The sequence below is a fragment of the Macaca mulatta genome, chromosome 7, assembly GCF_049350105.2.
Source record: "Macaca mulatta isolate MMU2019108-1 chromosome 7, T2T-MMU8v2.0, whole genome shotgun sequence".
NCBI lineage: Eukaryota > Metazoa > Chordata > Mammalia > Primates > Cercopithecidae > Macaca > Macaca mulatta.
In genome coordinates, this window is record NC_133412.1 from 40694246 (window position 1) to 40715751 (window position 21506).

A 21506-nucleotide genomic window follows, 5' to 3' on the forward strand; every position below is an offset into this window, starting at 1 on the left:
CTTTCTATGTCCCAGGCATTGTTCTTATCAGGGGTTGGCTAACTTTTTCTGCAAAAGGCCAGAGAGTAAGTTTTTGAAGCTTTGCAGGTCTGTGGTCTCTGTCATTACCAGCTCTGCTATTGTCACCCAAAAGCAGCCACAGAGAATATGCAAACAAATGAACATAGCTGTGTTCCAAAGAAATTTATTTATAAAACAGGTGTTGGGCTGGATTTGACCCATGGGCCACAATTTGTCAACTGCCATTCTGTAAGCTTAACATGTGTTAATTACTGCAATCTGCATAACAATGTTACCATATAGAGACTATGTTCCATTTCATAGACAAGGGAACCCAGGCACAGAAGGATTGACTATATGGCCAAAGTCACACTGCCAGTGAGTAGCAAGCCTGAGTTCTGAACCGTGACAGTTCACATCCTCCATGACAGCAAACTCTCAATGCTCTTTGGAGGGTCCAGAGCCCAGGCAGTAGCAACGGCTATGAGGTGGTGAGAGGTGACCAGCAGATAAACCCTGGACAACGGTCCAGAGCTGGAGGGAATGGAGAACCAGCCACTTCGTGAACAATCCCTGGGGAGTCAGGAAATTACCCACAGAGGGGATCTGATAAAAGACAGAAACTTCCTGCAGTTCCCCAGGATGGGGCCCGAACTAAAGTGAAGGTTGACTGGCCCCTGAATGTTGACCTGGTGCTGGCTCAATGTTTCACGTTAACAGCTTTCACAATAAGGATGTTCTTTCTGATACCTGACCTATAGCACTCTTGCTATTATTTAACGTTTTTCTTTATAGTAAAAAACCACAAAAACAAAAATATTTTGCTTTTTCATAGTTCTTCTTAAACCTGAAGACCTTCATCCTGGCTACTTCTGTCCCTTCTCTAGAGATGCGTGAAGTATCTCTAGAGATGTTGACCTTCCCAAAATGGGAAGGTCGAGGGCTTTGGAGGCATTTGACCAACCTGCCAATCACAGCTCTGCCACCGACTAGCTATGTGACCTCGGGCACATTTCTTCACTTCTCTGGGCCTCACTTACAAAATGGAAGTGGCAGTACCTATCTTACCAGGTGCTGTGAGGAATCACCGCGTAAGAGCAGAGTCTAGACAAGGTAGATTCTCACGCATGCTGGGTCCCAGGCCCTCCTGGGCTGATTGGTCTCAATTCTTTCTTGTTTTCTTAGGGGCTGGTTTCCAACCTTTTAGAGCAAATTCTCTCTGTCACTTCACCAAAAACAAATCTAAGGTTTCCTACATGTCTCCTTTTACTTCTAATGAGATGCGCATGGTGATGTGGCAGTTCCTTTCAGGTCAGTTTCACCTCTGAAATCCGACCATCCCAGATCAGTGTCACCTTCTCTCTGGTGCCTTCCCGGAGTCCCAGAGCCAAAAATAAATAGAGAAATAGCCCATTCTTTCCTCATCCATCAACAAGTGTTTCCTGAGCACCTCCCCTGGGCCAGGCTGTGTGCATCTATCTGCTTATGCAGCTGCTGTGGGGACGCTGACCCCAGGCTGTGCAGACACACCCTCCTTCTAGATAACTCTCCTCGAGGGTACAAATGGCTCCTTGCTCACCCCCTGTTCCTCTTGGAAGTCTGAACACTGCTGTGCATGCAGCAGGCTCAAGCTCTAAAACCACGATTGACTGAAACAATTCAGCAGTGATCATTTGACAAGTGAAAATCAGCCTTTGCAGGAAAGCCAACACTTGATTATTAACCCAAGAAGTACCCATGCCATCATGAGACAGTTATGTGGCTGGAAACATTCGATGCCTGTAATTCTTAACTTTTTACCAGGGCATAACAAGTTTTCTGACCAGGCATCTGTGCAGATACAGTCCGACTAAGTGATGAGTCACTCCCTGCTTCATCCTTGCCGATGTACAAGTTAAGCATTCCACTAAAAGGCTTATCAAGAGTGGAAGACTTGGCTGGATGCGGTAGCTCACAACTGTAATCCCAGCACTTTGGGAAGCCAAGGTGGGCAGATCAGCTGAGGTTGGGAGTTCAAGGCCAGCCTGACCAACATGGAGAAACCCTGTCTCTACTAAAAATACAAAATTAGTTGGGCTTGGTGGCACATGCCTGTAATCCCAGCTACTTGGGAGGCTGAAGCAGGAGAATTGCTTGAACCCTGGAGGCGGAGGTTGCAGTGAGCTGAGATTGCACCATTGCACTCTAGCCCGGGCAACAAGAGCAAAACTCTGTCTCAAAAAAAAAAAGGGGGGGGGCGCGGTGGGGAGACTTGGCCAGGTGGGGTGGCTCACAATCTTAGAGCACTTTGGGCGGCCAAGGCAGGTAGATCACTTGAGCCCAGGAGTTTGAGAGTCACCTGGGCAACACAGTGAAACAGTGAAACCCCGTCTCTAGAAAAACAAACAAACAAAAACAGTGGGAGACTCTTAGGAAACTGCCACGAGGAGTCTCTTTAAGATTTCACCCAAGCGTGGTTCCAAGCAGTGAGCTATAAATGCACATATGAGTAACTTGGAAACCAGCTGAGAGGCTGGGTCCCAGTTAAATTGCACAGGAGATGGAGCTGTGAGTGTGTGTGAGTACAGACACATCTAAGAGTACAGACACATATGCAGATGAACAGATAGGAGGGTGTGGGCGCTCCTCTTCCATCAGGCTTTGCAGCCTGGACTCTTGCCTCGCAGTGTGCTGCTCTCACATGATATCTGCTCACTGAATCACGGCTTGCTGCCCAGGCCCTGCAGTCCTGGCCCATCGTCCAGGCACATTTCTGGCATATGCCTCTGCACTATGCATGGCCTCTCCTCTGTGTTCCCTCTTCCAATGTGGTCCTGTCCAGTGCTAATCACCGCACTCTCTCTGCTGCCCGACCTCTTCCTAAGACGTGTTCCTGAGGGCACTGTTTCCAGATTGTTCCTGGAGGAACCCCTGTACCTCTTTCAGCCCCGTGCTGCTGACAGCAACAAGGACTGGATTCTATTTTGTTTTCCTAGCAACTGCACTGGTGTGTGTGTATGTTTGTGTTGAGACAGGGTCTCTCTCCGTTGCCGGGGCTGAGTGCAGTGGCACAATCACAGTTCACTGCAGCCTCAACCTCCTGGACTCAAGTGATCCTCCCACCTCAGCCTCCCAAAGTTCTGGGATTACAGGCGTAAGCCACCTCACCCGGCCACACTGGTCTTTGATCCACATTTCCCATGAGCATGTCACAACGAACAGTGTAAAGTATTTATTTGTGTCAACGGGTATGAAGTCTATTGTGTTTTCTTTAACTGCTAAGCCTTGATCCTGAAGAGAGAGAAGAAAAGCAAGTGAACTTGGCATAATTTGTTCCTGGCAAATCTACACTATTTACTCGTTTAAAAAAATCCCTGCATTTCCTCAATGGCATGAGGTGTAGTGCAGGGCACACAGTGCCTGGCATAAAACAAGCATCCACCAAAGGACTGGGAAAGAGCACCAGGCAGCAGTCAAGAGGCCCAAGTTCTGACTCTACTCCTCAGGCTGCTGGAGCCACCTGGCAGTTCTGAGCTTTCCTGGCCTCAGTTGTAGACAGGGGCAGGGCTTAGCGACATGAGCTTCCCCTCCCCTGCCTGGAGCCCACCTAGGCAATAATGGCTGTCTGGGTGCCTATTTGAATACTTTGTGAAGCCCAGCAGAGACAGGGCATTCAGCCACAATCAGGCTGCTCCAGGCAATTGCAATGCTGGGTATCTACATTTCTGGCCCAATTATATCAAAAGGTCAGGACGCCCATTGCTCCTCCCTTGGTCCAGATCCTCTCCCTTTCCCCCTACATCGCTCTGGTCTCCCTTCCTCCAGGGTTTCACGCTCAATCTATTCTCCACCTGCAGCTGGGATGATCCTCCTAAAATGTTAATCCCAGTTTGTCAGTGTTCTACTTAGAAGATCCAGCAGTGGGCCAGTGGCAGTGGCTCACGCCTATAATCTCAGCACTTTGGGAGGACAAGGTGGGAAGATCACTTGAGGTCAGGAGTTTGAAACCAGCCTGGCTAATATGGTGAAACCCCATCTGTACTAAAAATATAAAAAATTAGCTGGGCGTGATGGTGCGCGCCTGTAGTCCTAGCTACTCGGGAGGCTGAGGCACGAGAATTGCTTGAAACTGGGAGGCAGTGGCTGCAGTGAACTGAGATTGCACCCCTGCACTCCAGCCTGAGCAACAGAGTGAGACTATCTCAAAAAAAAAAAAAAACAAACAAAAACAAAAAATAAAAAACAAAAAAACCAGGTCCTGCAGTTCCCTGCTGCCTCTAGAACGAGGTCCCAGCTCTTTGGTTGGCTCAGCTCCTCACGCTCTGGCCCCAAGCCCCTTCCCTCCTCACTGAGGTCCTCGGTAATCTCCAGAACATAGCAGCTTCCTTCTTTGCACAAGCTGTCCCTTTGTCTCATCCCCTGCCCTTTGCCTGGCTTGCTCTTACGTGTCCTTCAGGTCTCATCTTGGACATCACCTTCCCCAGGAAGCCTTCTTTAATCCTTTCCTCCAAAATACTGGTGAGGTCTCTCTCCTCCGTACTGTAAGGCCCTGCTTACTTGCTGTGTCCTCCAGATTCTTAGTCTTATGATGGTAGGGACCAAGCCTTGTCAACCATTTCCTGCGCACCCATACTTATCCATTTCTTTAGTCCAATATTTGGCGCTTAGTGTTCACTCAGTAAATATTTGTGGAATGAATGTGAACCATTTATCTCAGGCAAGTTGAAAACTTTGGTTGGTTTTTACATCTGCCTTTGATTAATAACAAGTGGGAAATTTTAAACCATTTCATTACTATATAAATTTGTTTAAAAACTGTTTAAATCATGGTATCCATGTGGTGGGGGAAGGTAGAATAAAAGAGTGGTGAAATGGAGGATACCACTAGTCTAAGGCTCTTTCTAGATGAAAATCCAGAAATCTATTTGTTACAAGGTTTTGGCTCAGGATCAGGAAATAAGATCCCCAAGCTAGAAGGGTAACACTAAGGTGATTACTTATTTATTTTATTTTATTTTTTGAGATGGACTCTTGCTTTGTCACCCAGACTGGAGTGCAGTGGTGTGATCTTGGCTCACTGAAGCCTCTGCTTCCCAGGTTCCAGCGATTCTCCTGCCTCAGCTTCCCAAGTAGCTAAGACTACCGGGACATGCCACCATGCCTGGCTAATTTTTGTATTTTTAGTAGAGACGGGGTTTCACATGTTGGCCAGGCTGGTCTTGAACTCCTGACCTCAGTTGATCTGCCCACCTCAGCCTCCTGAAGTGCTGGTGGGATTACAGGTGTGAGCTGCCTTGCTTGGCATCTTTTTTTTTTTGAGATGGAGTCTCGCTCTGTCACCCAGGCTGGAGTGCAATGGCGCGATCTTGGCTCACTGCAACCTCCACCTCCCAGGTTCAAGCAATTCTCCTGCCTCAGCCTCCCTAGTAGCTGGAATTACAGGCTCCCGTCACCATGCCCAGCTAATTTTTGTGTTTTTAATAGAGATGGGGTTTCACCATGTTGGCCAGGCTGGTCTTGAACTCCTGACCTCAAGTGATCCACCCGCCTCGGCCTCCCAAAGTGCTGGGATTACAGGCGTGAGCCACAGCGCCCAGCCAACGTGGCTTCTTTAGATTTGCAGGTCATAGAAGAATAGACATTTGCTCAAGTTGGAGACATCAGTTTGCCTCTGGGCTTCCTGGTGACCAAAGCCAAAAGAGTAAACAGTAAACACTGCCTCATACTTGCTTCAAAACTTTGTTTCACGACATTGAGAGTTCCATCTTTTCTCCTTTCTCCATTTCTGATAGAGTTTCCAGAAAAGTGGTGTGCCAACGAGGGGCCACCCTGGGAAGGCACCAGGCCCCACTTGCCAATGCCACCATAACCTTATGTAAGGAAATCTCACTGTCATCTTTACCGAGGAGACTTTGCAGAGCCCTGTGTCCTAGAAGGAGGGGGCAGCATGTGCCATTTGTCCTGAATCTGCGGGTATCATTCTGAGAACTGGATGGGCTGCATCCATTTCACCCAGAATCCATGTAGCTGACCTAGTCACAAGCTAATAATTGCAAAATTGTTTAAAAAGTTAAGATGAGCTAAGTGATCCATGTATTTGGAGTTACAACAGCTCTGAGTCAACCTTTATAGACTCAAGGAGGTGGCAGCTAGTATTTGTTCCTTCCTGGTTGGCATAAATTGAATGCTTGTCAGGTAATTAGAAAGTTTTCTCCTTAAATGAATACTTATATAAACTAAAAAAACTGGTGCCTAAATTACTTTGTTTTTACATACTTGTGATAACGACCCAACATCACCAAAAAGTATATGTGAACCGTGAATTAAGTGCAAATTGGAAAAAGCTGTAGTTCAAGATCTGACATGATTCCCCATCATACTTCTGTGCTATGTCAGACCAGGTGCACACTGGCCGTATTTTTATACCGTTTTGCCTCCACTGTTTTCGGTATTGTTGAAATTAATCATTTCAGCCCCTTTCTGTGTGTTCTTAGCATCTAACATGGTGCTTCTCTGTATTTGTGGAATAGCTACCATATTTCATTGCTTCTCGATGCAATTGATAACACGATATATCCCAACTTCAGAGATGCTAAAATGTGGGGAAAGTGGACATCTTAGAACCAATAAAACAGGACCTTTGACTGTAGCAGGTGCAATCTCTCTTTCTTGGCCTGGTGGTGTGGCCCCTGGAAGAGTCTGGCCATGGTGCCTGGGCTCCACCGTGGTGCCTACACCCTTCACCCAGCAGTTGCCCCTGCAGAGGAAGAGAGTAACGGACCAGGAAAGAGGCCCCTGCTCCTTCTGAGACTGCAGGATCCCGTGGAAACATTCTCTGACCTCTTCTCTTCCTCATGGAAAACCAGGACTTTCTCCCTCCTGCCTGCAGCCACCTTCACACTCATGCTTTGAATTCAGGCTTTTTGCTTGAAAGCTTTATTTTGAGCAGGTTCACAGGGCAGCTCACTGGCTCCTCCTCTTAAGGGGACAGGTTGCCAAAGGCTCTGGCCGGCTCTTGGAGAAGCCGTGCCCTGCTGTCACCTGAATGCCCAGGACTCAAGACCTGCAGGTAGCAAGTCGGAGCACAGCCATAGGCCTGAAGGGCCCTGGCAGGACAGCCCCCCAGCTCCTCCTTCCTCCTCACCTGCCAGCCCGCTGCACCTGCGGTTCCAAGGCTTGCTGCTGCCCCAGTGGGAAAAGGGCGCTGCATGGGGCTAGGCTGGTGTAGCTCAGAACCCAAATAGCTCACCCCAAGTTTCTTCCTAGGCTCAGGCCTCTACTCCTGAGCCCCAAACCAGGCTCAGCCCCCATGGGCTAGATAGGGAAGCAGAGGATTTGCCTGCTCTCTGGGAGTCTTCAGGAGCATGGCTGAGGCGGCCATGGTTATGGAACCAGATATCTGGTTCCTGGATTCCAGGAAGGCACCAGGGAGATGAGACCTGACTTCACCTTGGTCTGAAGGACCAGGCTAGAAAGGACATTCTGGCCTGTGAGACCCTTGGGACAAGAGCTTGCAGTCCTTGTGATTTTTACATTCCTTTCTTACTCAAAAAGGAAATACCTTTTGTTTATTCAAAATATAAAAGGAGTATTTCCTGGCTGTAAAAACTCACAATTCAGAAAAGTGTGAAGCAGAACCCCTCCTAACAAAAACAGAGCTCTCATGTGTTTGGTGCTGTAGAGTTTACAAGGCCTTTCCCTCCATATTAGTTCATTTAATCTGCACCATAGCTCTGCGAGGCAAAGAGAAAGAAATGACAATCAGCTTTGTGAGTATGTGCTAGGCCCTGTGTGAGCCTCTCGCCATGTGTTATCTTATTTGATCCTTACCACAACCCTCTGAAGCACAGCTGGGATTCTCAAACTTGAGTGAGCAACAGAATCACCTGGAGGACTTGTTAAAACAAATTCTTGGGCCCAGCTCCCCAGAGTTTCTGGTTAGGAGGTGGGCCTGGGATGGGCTGAGAATTTGCATTTGGCCTCAGGTGATGCTGATGCTGCTGGCCCAGGAACCACACTTGGAGAACCACTGATGTAGACGCCATGACTCTGATCGTGTAGCTAAGGAACCAAGGCTCAGAGAAGTCGTTACTTTCCTAAGGCCCACGGACAGAAACGCCTAGCAGGTATTTCTATGGAGGTCCGCCTGGTTCTGGGGTCTGTACAGTTTCTGCTTCTTCCTCCTGGTTTTCTGCCTCATCCTCTGTTCCACTATGCCTGTCTTTAGGAACTAATGCTAGCTTCCCTGTTTTTAACTCAGCTGGTGAGGCCAGCTGTGAACACCAAAATGTAGGCGTTTTGGCAGCCACAGGCCGAGAGCCTCCAGGATACGCACAAACCCCAATTCTGCAATTCAGGAAAGATGAGAAGTAACTATGAGTGGGCAGGCCTTACCACATCCAGACAGACCCTAATGTCACAACTTCAATTAGAAGTAACTGGAACTACAGCACAGATTTAATCCAAGATAGGGGGTCGGATCGCTACCCTCAGCAGAAATCCGTGGGACTTGGGGATAGGGTTTCGGCGTGCTGGTATGAAAACCAGGCACGGCAATCACCGCTGTAATCCCAACACTTTGGGAGGCCAGGGTGGGGGGGGCTCATTTGAGGCCAGGAGTTCGAGACCAGCCTGGTAACATAGCCTGTGTCTACTAAAAAATTTAAAAATTAGCCTGGCATGGTGGCACATGTCCTAGCTACTTGGGAGGCTGACACAGGAGAATCCCTTGAGCCCAGGAGATGGAGGCTGCAGCGGGCAGAGATCATGCCACTGCACTCCAGCCTGGGCGACAAAGCCCTGTCTCAAAAAAAAAAAAAAAAAAAAAAGAAAAAGAAAAACATATCTGGGCTGGGCACAGTGGCTCACGCCTGTAATCCCAGCACTTTGGGAGGCCGAGGCAGGCGGATCACCTGAGGTCAGGAGCTTGAGACCAGCCTGGCCAACATAGTGAAACCCCATTTCCATTAAAAATATGAAGATTAGCCGGGCGTGGTGGTGGGTGCCTGTAATCCCAGCTACTTGGGAGGCTGAGGCAGGAGAATCACTTGAACCTGGTAGGCAGAGGTTGCAGGGAGCCAACACGTGCCATTGCACTCCAGCCTGGGCGACAGAGCAAGACTCCATCTCCAAAAAAAAAAAAAAAAAGAAAAGAAAAGAAAAAGAAAATCATGTCTGGAGTTTTCTGGCTCTCCTAAGAGTACTTTGTACCCCTATTCATCCTCAGGATGGCAGCTGGGCGTGGCAAGAAGTGGCTGGAGTGTTTTGAGATGGCCAAGCCTCTCTACTTTGATAGAGACAAGAGCCCTTGGTCTATTAATTGCAGGTGCTCTCTGCTGTTTTGAGTTCTCCCCTGAGCCCTCACTGCAGCCTGCTTTTTATATTGCAATTCAGGTGTGAGGTCACACAGTGCCCTTATCACTGCTGAAGAATAGAAAGTCAAGAGTTTGCTTCCTGGCCTCCTTTCATGTATTCCATTTCTAGTTCTGTGTGGGAAGAGGTTGAAAGGGTGTCTGGAGCCCCAAGAAAGTTCATTACAGAAACTAAATATTTCCAGATACAGGACAGAAGGCAGGTGGAGGCGCGGGCCTGGAGGACTTCAGGGACATGAGAATGAGGTTTGCCCCAGTGGAGGATCTCACCCTGCTTTCCAAAGGAAATTCTTTAAGACGGACAATCTATTGTCTGGGAGACGAACCGAGGAGCACAGCACAAGGAATGCACAGCGCTGCCAGGGTCACACCGAGTCCTGCCACAGCCGAGGGCTGCAAGGGCCGGCCCGCCACAACAGAGAACTGAGCAGGCTGACCTGTAAGCAGGTGCCGCCACAGCCACAGCCACAGCCAGCCACCTGGCACCCCCGGCCAGGCCACCCTCTTTCCAAGGTTTCCTGAACAGGATGGAGGGACTGGTCTCGCAGGTGCCCTGTGGGGCTGTGACAGGGGTTGGCGCACCCCGCAGGAGAAAGGCTTGTCATCCATGTTCTTCTGCCATCTGGAAAGCCTTTAAGACTTTCCAGATCTTGAGCAAACAGGGATTTTCATCTGTTTCTCAACCAGCTTACATCGAAGAAGCAGCAAGCCAGTATCTGATATCATCAGGGATGAAACACCACGCCCATCACCGAGCACATCGCATGATGTGCTCTCGGGTCTAGCTCCAAGACAGTCATTCTTTCTGGTTGCTGTGTTTTGAACACACTGGGTTTTTTTTTTTTTTTTTTTTGGTTTGTTTTGTTTTTGGGGTTTTTTTTGGTTTTGTTTTGGTTTGGTTTGGTTTGATTTTTTCTTGGGGAAGAACTAAAAAAGCTGTCAGTGTAAGGATGACTGTCCCAGCCAGCTGGAACTTTTAAACTCTTTATTGAATATGAAATACAGAAAAGTGTGTAGCCCATAAGCAAACAGCTGGATGAATGCTCAAAAACTGACTGCAGCACCCACACCAAGGACCTGAACCTGCCCACAACCCTTCCTGCCTCCTTCTGGTCATCTTCATCCCACACAGGGCACATATTCTGATACCTTAGCCGGCTAGAGTTTGTCCTTAGCTCATATGACAACCTGACCTGCAGCTGCCCTCAGTTCAGAGTAAGTGAAGCTGCCAGGCTCAGCGGGATTGATGCGGGACTGATTTCGGGCGGGGAGGGTCCATGTCACACCATCCCCAGCCTCTCTCTAGTGATGCCACCTCAGCCATGCTAAGCCCAGCAGACTTTCAACTGCTGCCTCAGCACCCTAGGAGGAGCGCAAAGGGGTGGTGCTGGCCCCATCTTGGCAGTCAGATGGTCGTCCTCTCTCCAGGGAGGAGCCGTCCATGCAGTCAGCCTGGTGACTCAGCTATGAGGATGTAGGGGTAGAACTCCCTTTTTTGTACTTTTTGTACTTTTAGAAGTCTTACCATACCTTGTGTGCCAGACAGTGGGAGGCCCCTGGAGAATGACTCAGCAGTGTACGTGCAGAGAAGCTGAGTTCTACACCTAAGGAATACCAGCACGGAGCCTTTGGTTGAACTTGCCCCATTCAGTGCGGCCCTTACTGCCTGGAAACTGTTTCCCTCCAGCACTTATGCTGGGCCCTCTGTCTACCTGTGCAACTCTGAGCACAGGTGCCAGCTGCCAGTCAGGACATAAGGAGGAGCTAGCCAGGACCCCAGGAGGAGTTTGCCTCCTTAGCTGTCTTCCTTCTGTCCTCTCCTACACGTCCCCTCTGAGGGCTGACTCCACATTACATGTGCCCGTGTCACTAATAAAAACCAGACTTGCCTTTGTGCTTACCCCATGCATGTTCATGCGTCATTAGACTCTGCCCTCTGCTTCCTCAGCAAAGAGCTGCTCTAATTGTGCGGGGCAAGAGGGACAGAGGGCTGGCCGGAGCTAGTGGTCAGGAAGAAATGCTTCTGGACGGGTCAATGTGGCTGCACTGAGAGGCCCGCCCTCAGTGAACACCACGTCATGATGAAGTTAAGATTTTCTTCCCAGCCAGGCGCAGTGGCTCATGCCTGTAATCCCAACACTTTGAGAGGCTGAGGTGGGCGGATCACTTGAGGTCAGGAGTTCGAGACCAGCCTGGCCAACATGGTGAAACCTCATTTCTACTAAAAATACAAAAATTAGCCGGGCATAGTGGCAGGCATCTGTAATCCCAGCTACTCGGGAGGCTGAGGCAGGAGAATTGCTTGGACCCAGGAAGCAGTGGTTACAGTGAGCCAAGATCATGCCACTGCACTCCAGCCTGGGTGAGAGTGAGACTCCAAAAAAAAAAAAAAAAAAAAAATTTTCCTCCCACACCTTGACACAATGTCTCTGTTCCCTGTCGCCATCTCATTCTGCCCAGGTGGGCTGTAACAGAGAGACAGGACCCCGTGGAGATGTGATCTGTGTTTCTATCATACCTGAGAGGCCAGCAGAAGAGGTGGGACAAGTTTCCTCTGATCTGGCTGGACAGATCTTGGGAACCATTGGTCAGTGATTCTCTGAGAGAGTGCAGCTAACAGTCAGTCGGGGAGTGTGTTAAGCATACAGGTTTTTCAGGCTCCCTCTCTTTCCCAGGCCTAGCCCAAGGCCTAGAAATCTGCATTTTGGGGAAGCATTCCAGGTGATCCTGATGTGGGTGACCCCAAACCGTAGTCTGAGAAACACTGGTCTAGACAACCCCTCACCCAGGTTCCAGATGGGGAAAGTAAGGTCCCACGGCTGAAATGGCTCACTGGGGATCATACGGAATAAAGCCCAGAACCCAAGTGCCACTTCTTTCCATGCCTGTCACCTCCCACACACAGAACCTGCCATTCTCACTTTGTCAGATCTCTTGTTCTGGCCTTGCCTTCCCCCTCACTGCCACCACTATAAACTGGATGTGAAGACACGTAACTGGGTTTCTCCAAAGGCCGAACACCTTCCTACCTCCCTCCCATCCTTCCCCCTCCACCTCCTACCACCAAGTAACTTCCTAAAATACAGACTTACTCCTTGCCCTGCCCCCTCCAGGAGCACGACAAAGTGGGAAAGGCCTGCTCTGCCCCTCCACACCTCCCATGTTTGACCCAGCCTATCTCTCTGACCTTAGAGCCAGTGACTCCGCTATAAACCCTTTTCCTCATGCTTTCCTCGAACACCACCTTACTCTTTCTTGCTTCTGCTCATGTGATACCATTATCGCCTTAGCCAACCGCACCTCCTCCCTGCTCACCGAATCCTCCTTATCCTCTAAGGCCCAGGTGAAAGCCCTCCTCCTCCAGGAAGCCTTCCCTGACCATCTAGCCCTAGCACACTCATCCTCCTTTGAGCACTCAGAGCTCTGCAGCATTTGTTTATGATGTTATTATTACCTATTATGTTCTGCTTTGAATTGTGAGCTTTAAGTAATTCCCAGCTACGGACCACAGCCTACCCTTCTATTACCCACCCACTTGGCAATGGGCTGTGCACATAATACATACATAAGGGATGTTAGAAATAACGGAGCCATGCAGTGCTAGGGCTGAGGGGACCTTGGCCTGTAGGTAGCTGGTTGGTCAGTTCAGTGACTTTTCTATGCATCTTGGGCTGGTGAACCTCCAAAGGCTGACCTGTGCAAATTGGTATCAGATCTTTCTCCGGACGGTGCTTACACTGTAGTCATCAACTTCCCGCCTGTCCCCACCCACAGCCATTGCATCCCGTGGCTTTAACTTTGATCACATCCCTACTTGCTTAAAATGTCTCCCGTGCCAGTGAGTCAGTTCCACCCTTCTGCTACCAAAACAATCGGTCTTGTGCATCTTCTGTGGCTGTGCCCCAACAAGACGTTATCAACACTCCCGCACTTGCCAGGGGACTCGGGTGCCTGGCCTGCCACATCCATTCCAGCCGGTGACCAATGTCTAATTCACTGCAACTCTCCAGCTAAGCTGATTTCCAGCTGCTTCTCTGGCAGGTCTGCCAGACGGGGCTAACGTGCTCTTGAGACAGTCCCACAGAAAGCCCGGGCAACAAGCACACTTCGTGTTCCTCTCGCTCCATTTAAGACAAGCATCCCTCTTTCACTAAGGACTGACCAGCACCTCCTCATCCATCGCTAGCTTACAATCATGGCAACAAGAAGTTAATTCTAGACATACTGACAGCTTAAGTTCTGGGACCTGAGCCAAACTTTCAGAAAGGAGCCCTTTCTTCTTTGTTTATTATAGGATATGTGTCCTGCAAGGGAGAAAGGCTCTCTCCTGCCCAGGACCCTTGCAGTCTGGAGGTGGGGCAAGTTACCTCCGAATCTTGGAGGTTTGGTAGAAATCCTTGCCGGAATCTGAAGGCTTGACGCTATGACTGACAGTCCAGTGTCCGGAGCAGGCTCTCCTGCCTGGAGAAAGTGTGGTACGCAACCCAAGTTGAAGCATTCCTAGGAGATGCCTTTGTACTCTCTTTCTAGAATACCAGAACTGTTCTTCTGACCCCTCAAAATCACCTCCACAGAGCATGAAGTTTCTGTATTTCTCATTAAATACAACCATTTCTGTTTCCTTTTAAACAAAAAAGTATTTAAAGTCTCTACTTACCAAGATAAGTCCACTTGGAACCTACAAAGAACAAAACACAGTAAGTAAGTACAGTGGAACCAGATGAGTAACAGAAAATACTACAGATTTTATTTTGATATGAGTGAAATTGAAAAGGAGGTCGATGCCCAGAAATTGAAACTTTTTTTTGGGGGGGGGGTGGAGTTTTGCTCTTATTGCCCAGGCTGGAGTGCAATGGCACAATCTCAGCTCACCGCAAACTCTGCTTCCTGGGTTCAAGCAATTCTCTTGCCTCAGCCTCCTGAGTAGCTGGGATGACAGGCATGTGCCACCACACCCGGTTAATTTTGTATTTTTAGTAGAAATGGGGTTTCTCCATGTTGGTCAGCCTGGTCTGGAACTCCCGACCTCAGGTGATCCACCCACCTTGGCCTCCCAAAGTGCTGGGATTACAGGCGTGAGCCACCACTCCCGGACAAATTAAAACTTTTTCTGAGTCTGCATCAGAACATCAGCTTCTCAGGGCAACTGTGCTCCAAACAGCAGCACAGGCAGTTGGTTCATGCAGGGGCTCATAGAAGCAGGAGGGGGCTTGAGTAGGTGCCTTCCAGACATCTTAGAGAAGCTAAACTTTATTATCTGAATAATAATTTCATATGGCTCAAAACCCAAAAGCCATCAAAGGGTATATACAGTGAAAGCTCTTCCTCCCACCCTATCTTCCCTGCTTCCATTAGAAGCCTTCCATTAAGGAGGCTAGCAGATGATCGGGAGCCCTTTCACAGCCTGGCTGCACACACATGCGCACTGATCGCCCGCTTTCTCCTCACACAAACATTGGCACACTGGAAATAGGGTTCTGCGTCTTGCTTTTTCACACTTTACATTTTCTCTCTCTCTCTCTCCCCCCCCCCTTTCTTTCTTTCTTTCTTTCTTTCTTTCTTTCTTTCTTTCTTTCTTTCTTTCTTTCTCTTTCTTTCTTTCTCTCTTTCTTTCTTTCTCTTTTTTCTTTCTTTCTCTTCTTTCTTTTTTCTTTCTTTCTTTTTCTTTCTTTCTCTCTCTCTCTCTTTCTCTTTCTTTCTTTTTGTGAGACAGGATCTCACTCTGTCACATAGACTGGAGTGCAGTGGTGTAATCGCAGCTCACTGCAGCCTCAACCTCCCGGACTCAAGCAATCGTCCCACTTCAGCCTCCCTAGTAGCTGGGACTACAGGTGCACACCACCACATCTGGCTAATTTTTGTATTTTTCATAGAGATGGAGTTTCGCTATGTTGCCCAGGCTGATCTCAAACTCCTGGGCTCAAGTGACCTGCCCACTCCAGCCTCCCAAAGGGCTGGGATTACAGGCATGAGCCACAGCACCCAGCTGGGAAAAAGGTTCTATTTGAGGAAGCTGCTATCTACATCTGAGTTAGAATTCCAGGGGTAGTAGGAATGTGTAGGCAAAATCCTGCCAGAAATAGAACAAAAGTCACCTACTACTTCCCACTCCACACCCTTCATGCATAAAGGTTCTTCGTTCCTATGTCAAAAAGGTCTTTTTCACAAGTGCAGAACGGTGCTCTTGTGACCCTGCTTGCCGGCCTTCCTCTTCATCTCCGAGGAGGGGACCCTGAGTAGAGACGCATCCCACTGTGTGTCTCAGGGCACTCATCCAATGAGGGGACTGTGCAACTCCTAAATCCCTCCCTCCCAACTTTTCCCAGGGTCTCCATGGTTATCGGCCCACGAAGGTACTGATGGAAAAGCGTTTCTCTCATGGGAATTAGTTTGCAGTAAAACTTAACTGACAAGCAATCTGGTCACTTACCACCCCTGGCATTTCCTACTCAAGCAAATTGTGTTTTTTAAAAGTTAAAAAGTGAACTTGCCTTTTTTTTTTAAGCTGGTTAAATCTCATATTTTTTGTTATTCTGTTCCATTTCTTTGCCTCCGTGTTTGTAATTAGTTTCATTTTTAATTTTCAAATGTAATTGGTAATTTTTATCAAATTACACTTGCACATGGTTTAAAAAGTCAGATGGTTCTCCAAGGCTGTTTAACAAAAACCTCAGTTCCCTGACATTCCCTAACCGTGTACGGCTCCCTAGAGCAACCACTTTGGATCTTTTTAAAATGAATCTTTTGCTGTTATCTCCGTATCTCCATATAACATGCTAATACTGTTTTACCTTGATTGTTTTAGGTTTGGGAATTATTTATTGACATCCCACTCTGGAAGAGGAAGAGTTTAGATCTCTTTCTTTTACTCATAGCCCGTCTCCTATATATAGGTGAGGAAATGAAAGTCCACCAAGGTGAAGTGTCCTGCCCAATATCATATTCCCATTAAGAGGAGTCCCACCACATTTACCATTAATTTACCATTAGTGCCGTGAACTTAGGGAATCTTCAAATCTCCTCAATCTTTGGAGTAGTTAAGTGGAGGAGGCCAGAGCCCCTGGAGGATCTGATGAGTATTATGGACCTCTCCCAATAAAAATGTCCCTAAGCTGGCCGGGTGCAGGGGCTCAGGCCTGTAATCCAGCACTATGGGAGGCTGAGGCAGGCAGATTACCTTAGGTCAAGAGTTTGAGACCAGCCTGGCCAACATGGTGAACCCCTGTCTCTACTAAAAATACAAAAATTAGACAGGGGTGGAGGCAGATACCTGTAATCCCAGCTACTCGAGAGGCTGAGGCAGGAGAATTGCTTGAACCTAGGAGGCAGAGGTTGCAGTGAGTTGAGATCATGCCATTGCACTACAGCCTGGGCCACAGAGCAAGACTGTCTCAAAAAAAAAGAAAAAATTCCCTAAGCTTAGACACACACATTTTTATATACAATTCATTTCAGAAGGTCCACAGACCCCCCTGAAACCAGCTATGGGCACATTGAGAGTTGAGGGTCCAAGATCAACCTCTCTTGAATTAGTAATTGGATGAAGACATTCAGAACCATAGGGAAACCAAACTTGTATGTGACCCCCAAGTTTACTGCTCACCCCTTTGCTGAAACAACAATGAAAAGAAATAAAGAAAGCATTTCTTTAAAACCAAGCTATAGAAGACGTAAAACCTCTTCTGGACGTTTTTCTTCAGTCTTTTGTGTGAGGGGTTCACTAGTAAGATGTAATCCCGGACTTTAGAGATATAATAAGCCAGATCATTACTTCTTAGCAAGCAGAACAGTTGTAGGCCCAGGATGTAAAATTCCACAAGTAACAGAGGAGTTCACCCTTACTTTTCCCCTGAGGAGGCACAGGCCACTCCAGTGATCCTGGAGGCCACTAGAAGCACATCTGCTGCCTGAGCACTGCTACTTTGCCAGCAGTTTGCATTGCACCTGCTCTCATTCAAATCACAGCCTTACACCCTACATCTTCTTCTATCCTCCCCACAGCTTGCTAATCGAGGTTTTTCCTGTTGTTGGAGCTCCCATCCTCAGATGAGGCCTCAGCATCACACTCCGGAAAGTTCAGGGATAAAAGTCAGAGTTGACACCTGGGACTGTGAGGTCTCAGTGATGACATAGAACTGGGGACTTGTTGAAAGGCAGCAGCCTTCAGAGCAACATTCCCTGCCCTCCTCTCTGTGAGTGAGCTGGCTTGGGACTCCAGACTTGGCACGTTGGGTATAAATGGCAGTGTCTGGAGGGGCTCAGGAGCTGGAGAAGGGGAGAAGCGGCATTGTAAAATGAAGGTGAGGATGGCGAGTCAAGGGGGTTCATCGGGTGAGGATCAGGGCCCCAGCTCAGATCTGACCTCAGGAAGACTTTCTAAAAGTGTGTGTATGTGTGTGTGTGTGTGTGTGTGTGCATGTGCATGAAAGTGTGCTTTATTCAGGAATTGCACCCCCTGGTTCCCCACCTCTAGCTGTAAGAACAGAAGGCTTAACAGGATTAAACTGATTCCACAGGCAAGGCCAGACCAAGGCCTCGGTGGCATCCTGAGGGAGCAGGCCCTTCCTGGAAGGGAATAGTTTTCTTCCAAAGGAAGGTTATCTGTTCCATCTGGGAAACCTGGGAGGCTCAACCTGAAGCCTGTTAGAACCTGCAGACCCAGCTGGTACTGAGCAGGGAGGTTCCCCTGGAGGGAATGCCTGAGAAAATGATATTTACCAAGATCCATATCAGAGGTCCTGGGCCCTGCCTGCTTCCTGTGCTGGGTGCTAGAACTTCCCCTGAGTAAACATCACCTGGGTAGCCCAAGACTGCCTGGCTCTCCACACCAGGTTTGCGCAGAGCAAGCTCTGCAGAATTCACTGAAATGTCCCCCCAAATCCACGGCAACTAAGAATTCCAAGGGTTTCTCCAGAAGACACTTGACTTCACCTTATTATGCTCCCTCCTGGGCCCCTGACATTGTTCTTGAACATTCTCCAATGCTGGAAGTTTAAATGCACCAGGCAGAGGGCAGACCGCACTTTGACCCCATTACTCTGCTTAACTCCTCTCCACCCCCAACTTTGGGTTCATACTGACATTCTACACCTCAGTGATTTTTGCTTTGACCTGTCCTCTAAGGCAGTTAAAAACCCGAGGAAGCTGCATGAGAATTTACAGAATAAAAGCTGTGTTCTTAGAACCCAGGGGTAGGCAGGCTCCTTCCTCAGAGTGAGGTGAAAGTGGAGTTTTGACTGCAAGCTTCCCCAGTCCCAACTTGGAGAATTGGGAGAGGAGATAGGAAGGAGGGAAAGGGAGAGGGGAGGAAGAGGGAGAGCAGGGAAAGTAGGGAAGAAAGGAAGGGGAGGGAGGGAGGCAGGAGAACAGGGAAAAGCAGGAAAAGAGAGAGAAGGGAGGGGGAGTTGCCCCAGAGTGAGAGGAGCAACCAGCTATAGGAAAGAGGGCCAACTAATGGCTGTTTCTCCTTTTTGTCTTGGAGCAGTTTAGATTTCCAGGGAAACTTTGGACTCAGTGAACCTTGCGTAAAAGGAGGATACATGTAAAGTTTGTGGTTTTAAAACTTGATTTTTTTACATCACTCCTTTCTCCCACCTACCTTCTGTTTCTCCCTGACCAGATGAGGGAGATAATATCAAACATATCATGCCAGCTAGTCGATTGGAATTTAATTAAGAGTTATCCAAAGCCTGGCTCCCCTGCCCTTCCCCATGGGCACCGTGACCTCCAAGAGAGGAGGCTCAGAGCTTTTATGCTGCTGAGCAGGATGTATTTCCCACCACTGCTGCCTAGCCAGGAAGAATCCATTTTCAGCCATTAAAATCACTTTCGGTCCAAAATCACTTTCTTGTTCCAAAAGATTAACGAACCAGTCTTGGCTGTACCCAAGTTAGCTCACTGGCCCCGCATGAGCCTGCAGTTCGGGTCCCCCCTGCCACCTCCTCCTGCCACCCCACTCAGCCTCCACCCAGTCCCTCAGCCTCCAGTCCTTTGGGATTTAGTGTTCTAATTACAATCAGAAATAAGGGGGTGTGTGTGTGTGTGTGCGCGCGCGCGCGCACGCGTGCATGCATGTGTACGTGCACACACATGTACGTTCAGCATAGTACAGCCCTCCTGGAGAAAAACAATGATTAAGAATGGGATGCATCATCCCTTTGACTTGTAGGTAAGACTTAACGGTAAAGATCCTGTTATCCAAAGAAAAGCGCCTACCACTGTCTGCGGATTCCGCGCAGGGGCACAGCAAACCTTTCTCTGTGCTTACCCCACGCAGAATGCCACAGTCACCTCTCTACTTTCAAACGTGGATCGGGGGAACACTGTTTTAAATCTTGTCTTTGCATCTCCTCCCTGGTTAGCAAGTTCGCAAGCCACATCTTCAGAGCTGGCGGTGCTCGGGAGTACACGCAAACATTTTAGCACTAAATCTGCGCCAGCCGCCACTAGAAAGCAAAGTGCTTCCAGCCCCAACCTTAGCAAAGGAAAACGGAGCATCCTTTCTTGAGACTGTACTATCTGGTACTACACCTTCCCTGCTCCCCCCAGCAAAGATTTTACTTTATCATTGAAGAGCCTTCAGTCCAGGGGCGGCTGAGCGCTCAGGAGTGTTAGGAAAGAAGCAGGCGGAAACTTTACCGTTCGCTGGGGCCGGGCTGGAAGGCTGTTCCTTTAAGATCACCAGCAGGAGCACGGCCGCCGCGTGCAGGCTGCTCCGGGGCATCTTCGCGGGCTCCTGCAGGGCGGGCGCGGGCTGTCCCGGGGGCTCCCGGTGGCCGCTCACGCTCCAGCCGCACACAGGGACCGCGTGCGCGCAGCCCGGGTGCCGTGGCGAGCACGTCCGCCCTTCGATCTCCTGGCTTCCCCGGGCTGCTTTTATGGAGCAACTCAACCCCAAACACTGATGTCATCGTGCGGGGAGGGGGTGGGGGAGGAGAACGCCCTGCCCACCGGAGGGCTGGCGCCCCAGATCCTAGGTGAGTTGTAGCCTTGACTTCGGCCGCGCTCTGCGGGTCCCGGGCGCTCCTCCGGGCCAGGGCTGATCTGGGAACCCAGTTCTCCCAGGAGCTGCTGGCAGGCATGGGTGAGATCCGCCTGCCTCCAGAAGGGTGCGTCTAGGGATCCTGTCAGTGGCATGCCCTTGGTCTGTCACTGGTCCTGTAACAGCCCACTGTTCACCTTGCCCGCTGCTTAGACAGAGCCCATTTATCAAGACAGGGGAGTTGCAGTGGAGAAAGTAATTCACGCAGAGCTTGCTGTGCCAGAGACGGGAGGTTTTCCTTCGTTTGTTTGTTCGAGATGGAGTCTCTGTTGTTGCCCAGGCTGGAGTGCAACGGAGCGATCTTGGTTCACTGCAACCTCCGCCTCCCGGGTTCAAGCGATTCTCCTGCCTCAGTCTCCCGAGTAGCTGGGATTACAGGCGCATGCCACCACGTCCAGCTAATTTTTGTATTTTTAGTAGAGGTGGGGTTTCGCCATGTTGGCCAAGCTGGCCTTAAACTCCCGACCTCATGTGATTCACCTGCCTTGGCCTCCCAAAGTGCTGGGATTACAGGCGCCCACCACCGCGCCCGGCTAATTTTTGTATTTTTAGTAGAGACAGGGTTTCACCATGTTGGCCAAGCTGGTCTGGAACTCCTGACCTCAAGTGATCTGTCTGCCTCGGCCTCCTAAAGTGCTGGGATTCCAGTACTCAAATCAGTCTCCTCAAGCATTCCGGGAGTTGTTTGTTCGTTTGTTTGTCGAGAGGGAGTCTCCCTCTGCAACCAGGCTGGAGTGCGGTGGCGCGATCTCGGCTCACTGCAACCTCCGCCTCTCCGATTCAAGCGATTCTCCTGCCTCAGCCTCCTGAGTAGCTGGGATTACAGGCACGTGCCACCATGCCCAGCTAATTTTTTTGTATTTTTAGTAGAGACTGGTTTCACCACGTTGGCCAGGCTGGTCTTGATCGCTTGGTCTCGTGATCAGCCCAAAGTGCTGGGGTTACAGGCTGCGCCCCGCCTCTGGGAGTTTTTAAAGAGTATTTGGCGGGTAGGGGCTTGGGACTTTGGGAGTGCTGATTGGTCAGGTTGGAGATAGAATCACAGAGGGTTTGAAGTAAGGTTTTCTTGCAGTCTTCTGTTCTTGGGTGGGATCCCAGAACTGGTTGAGCCAGAT

The 21506-nt window shown here is 49.3% G+C and overlaps 1 protein-coding gene across 2 annotated transcripts in view; it reads right to left on the minus strand.

Annotated features, from left to right (window-relative positions):
* The window catches only part of CA12 (carbonic anhydrase 12), a 59823-nt gene extending 39624 nt beyond the window's left edge, over nt 1-20199 (minus strand). Inside the window, exons 1-2 of one of the 2 annotated variants that reach the window (XM_015142352.3) lie at nt 19989-20199; nt 14008-14028 (exon numbers count right to left, since the gene is read on the minus strand). In XM_015142352.3, coding sequence (XP_014997838.1) covers nt 14008-14028; nt 19989-20073 — 106 coding nt within the window. In that variant the 5' untranslated portion in view covers nt 20074-20199. 2 annotated transcript variants of the gene reach the window in all.
* Between the last annotated feature and the right edge of the window lie 1307 nt (nt 20200-21506).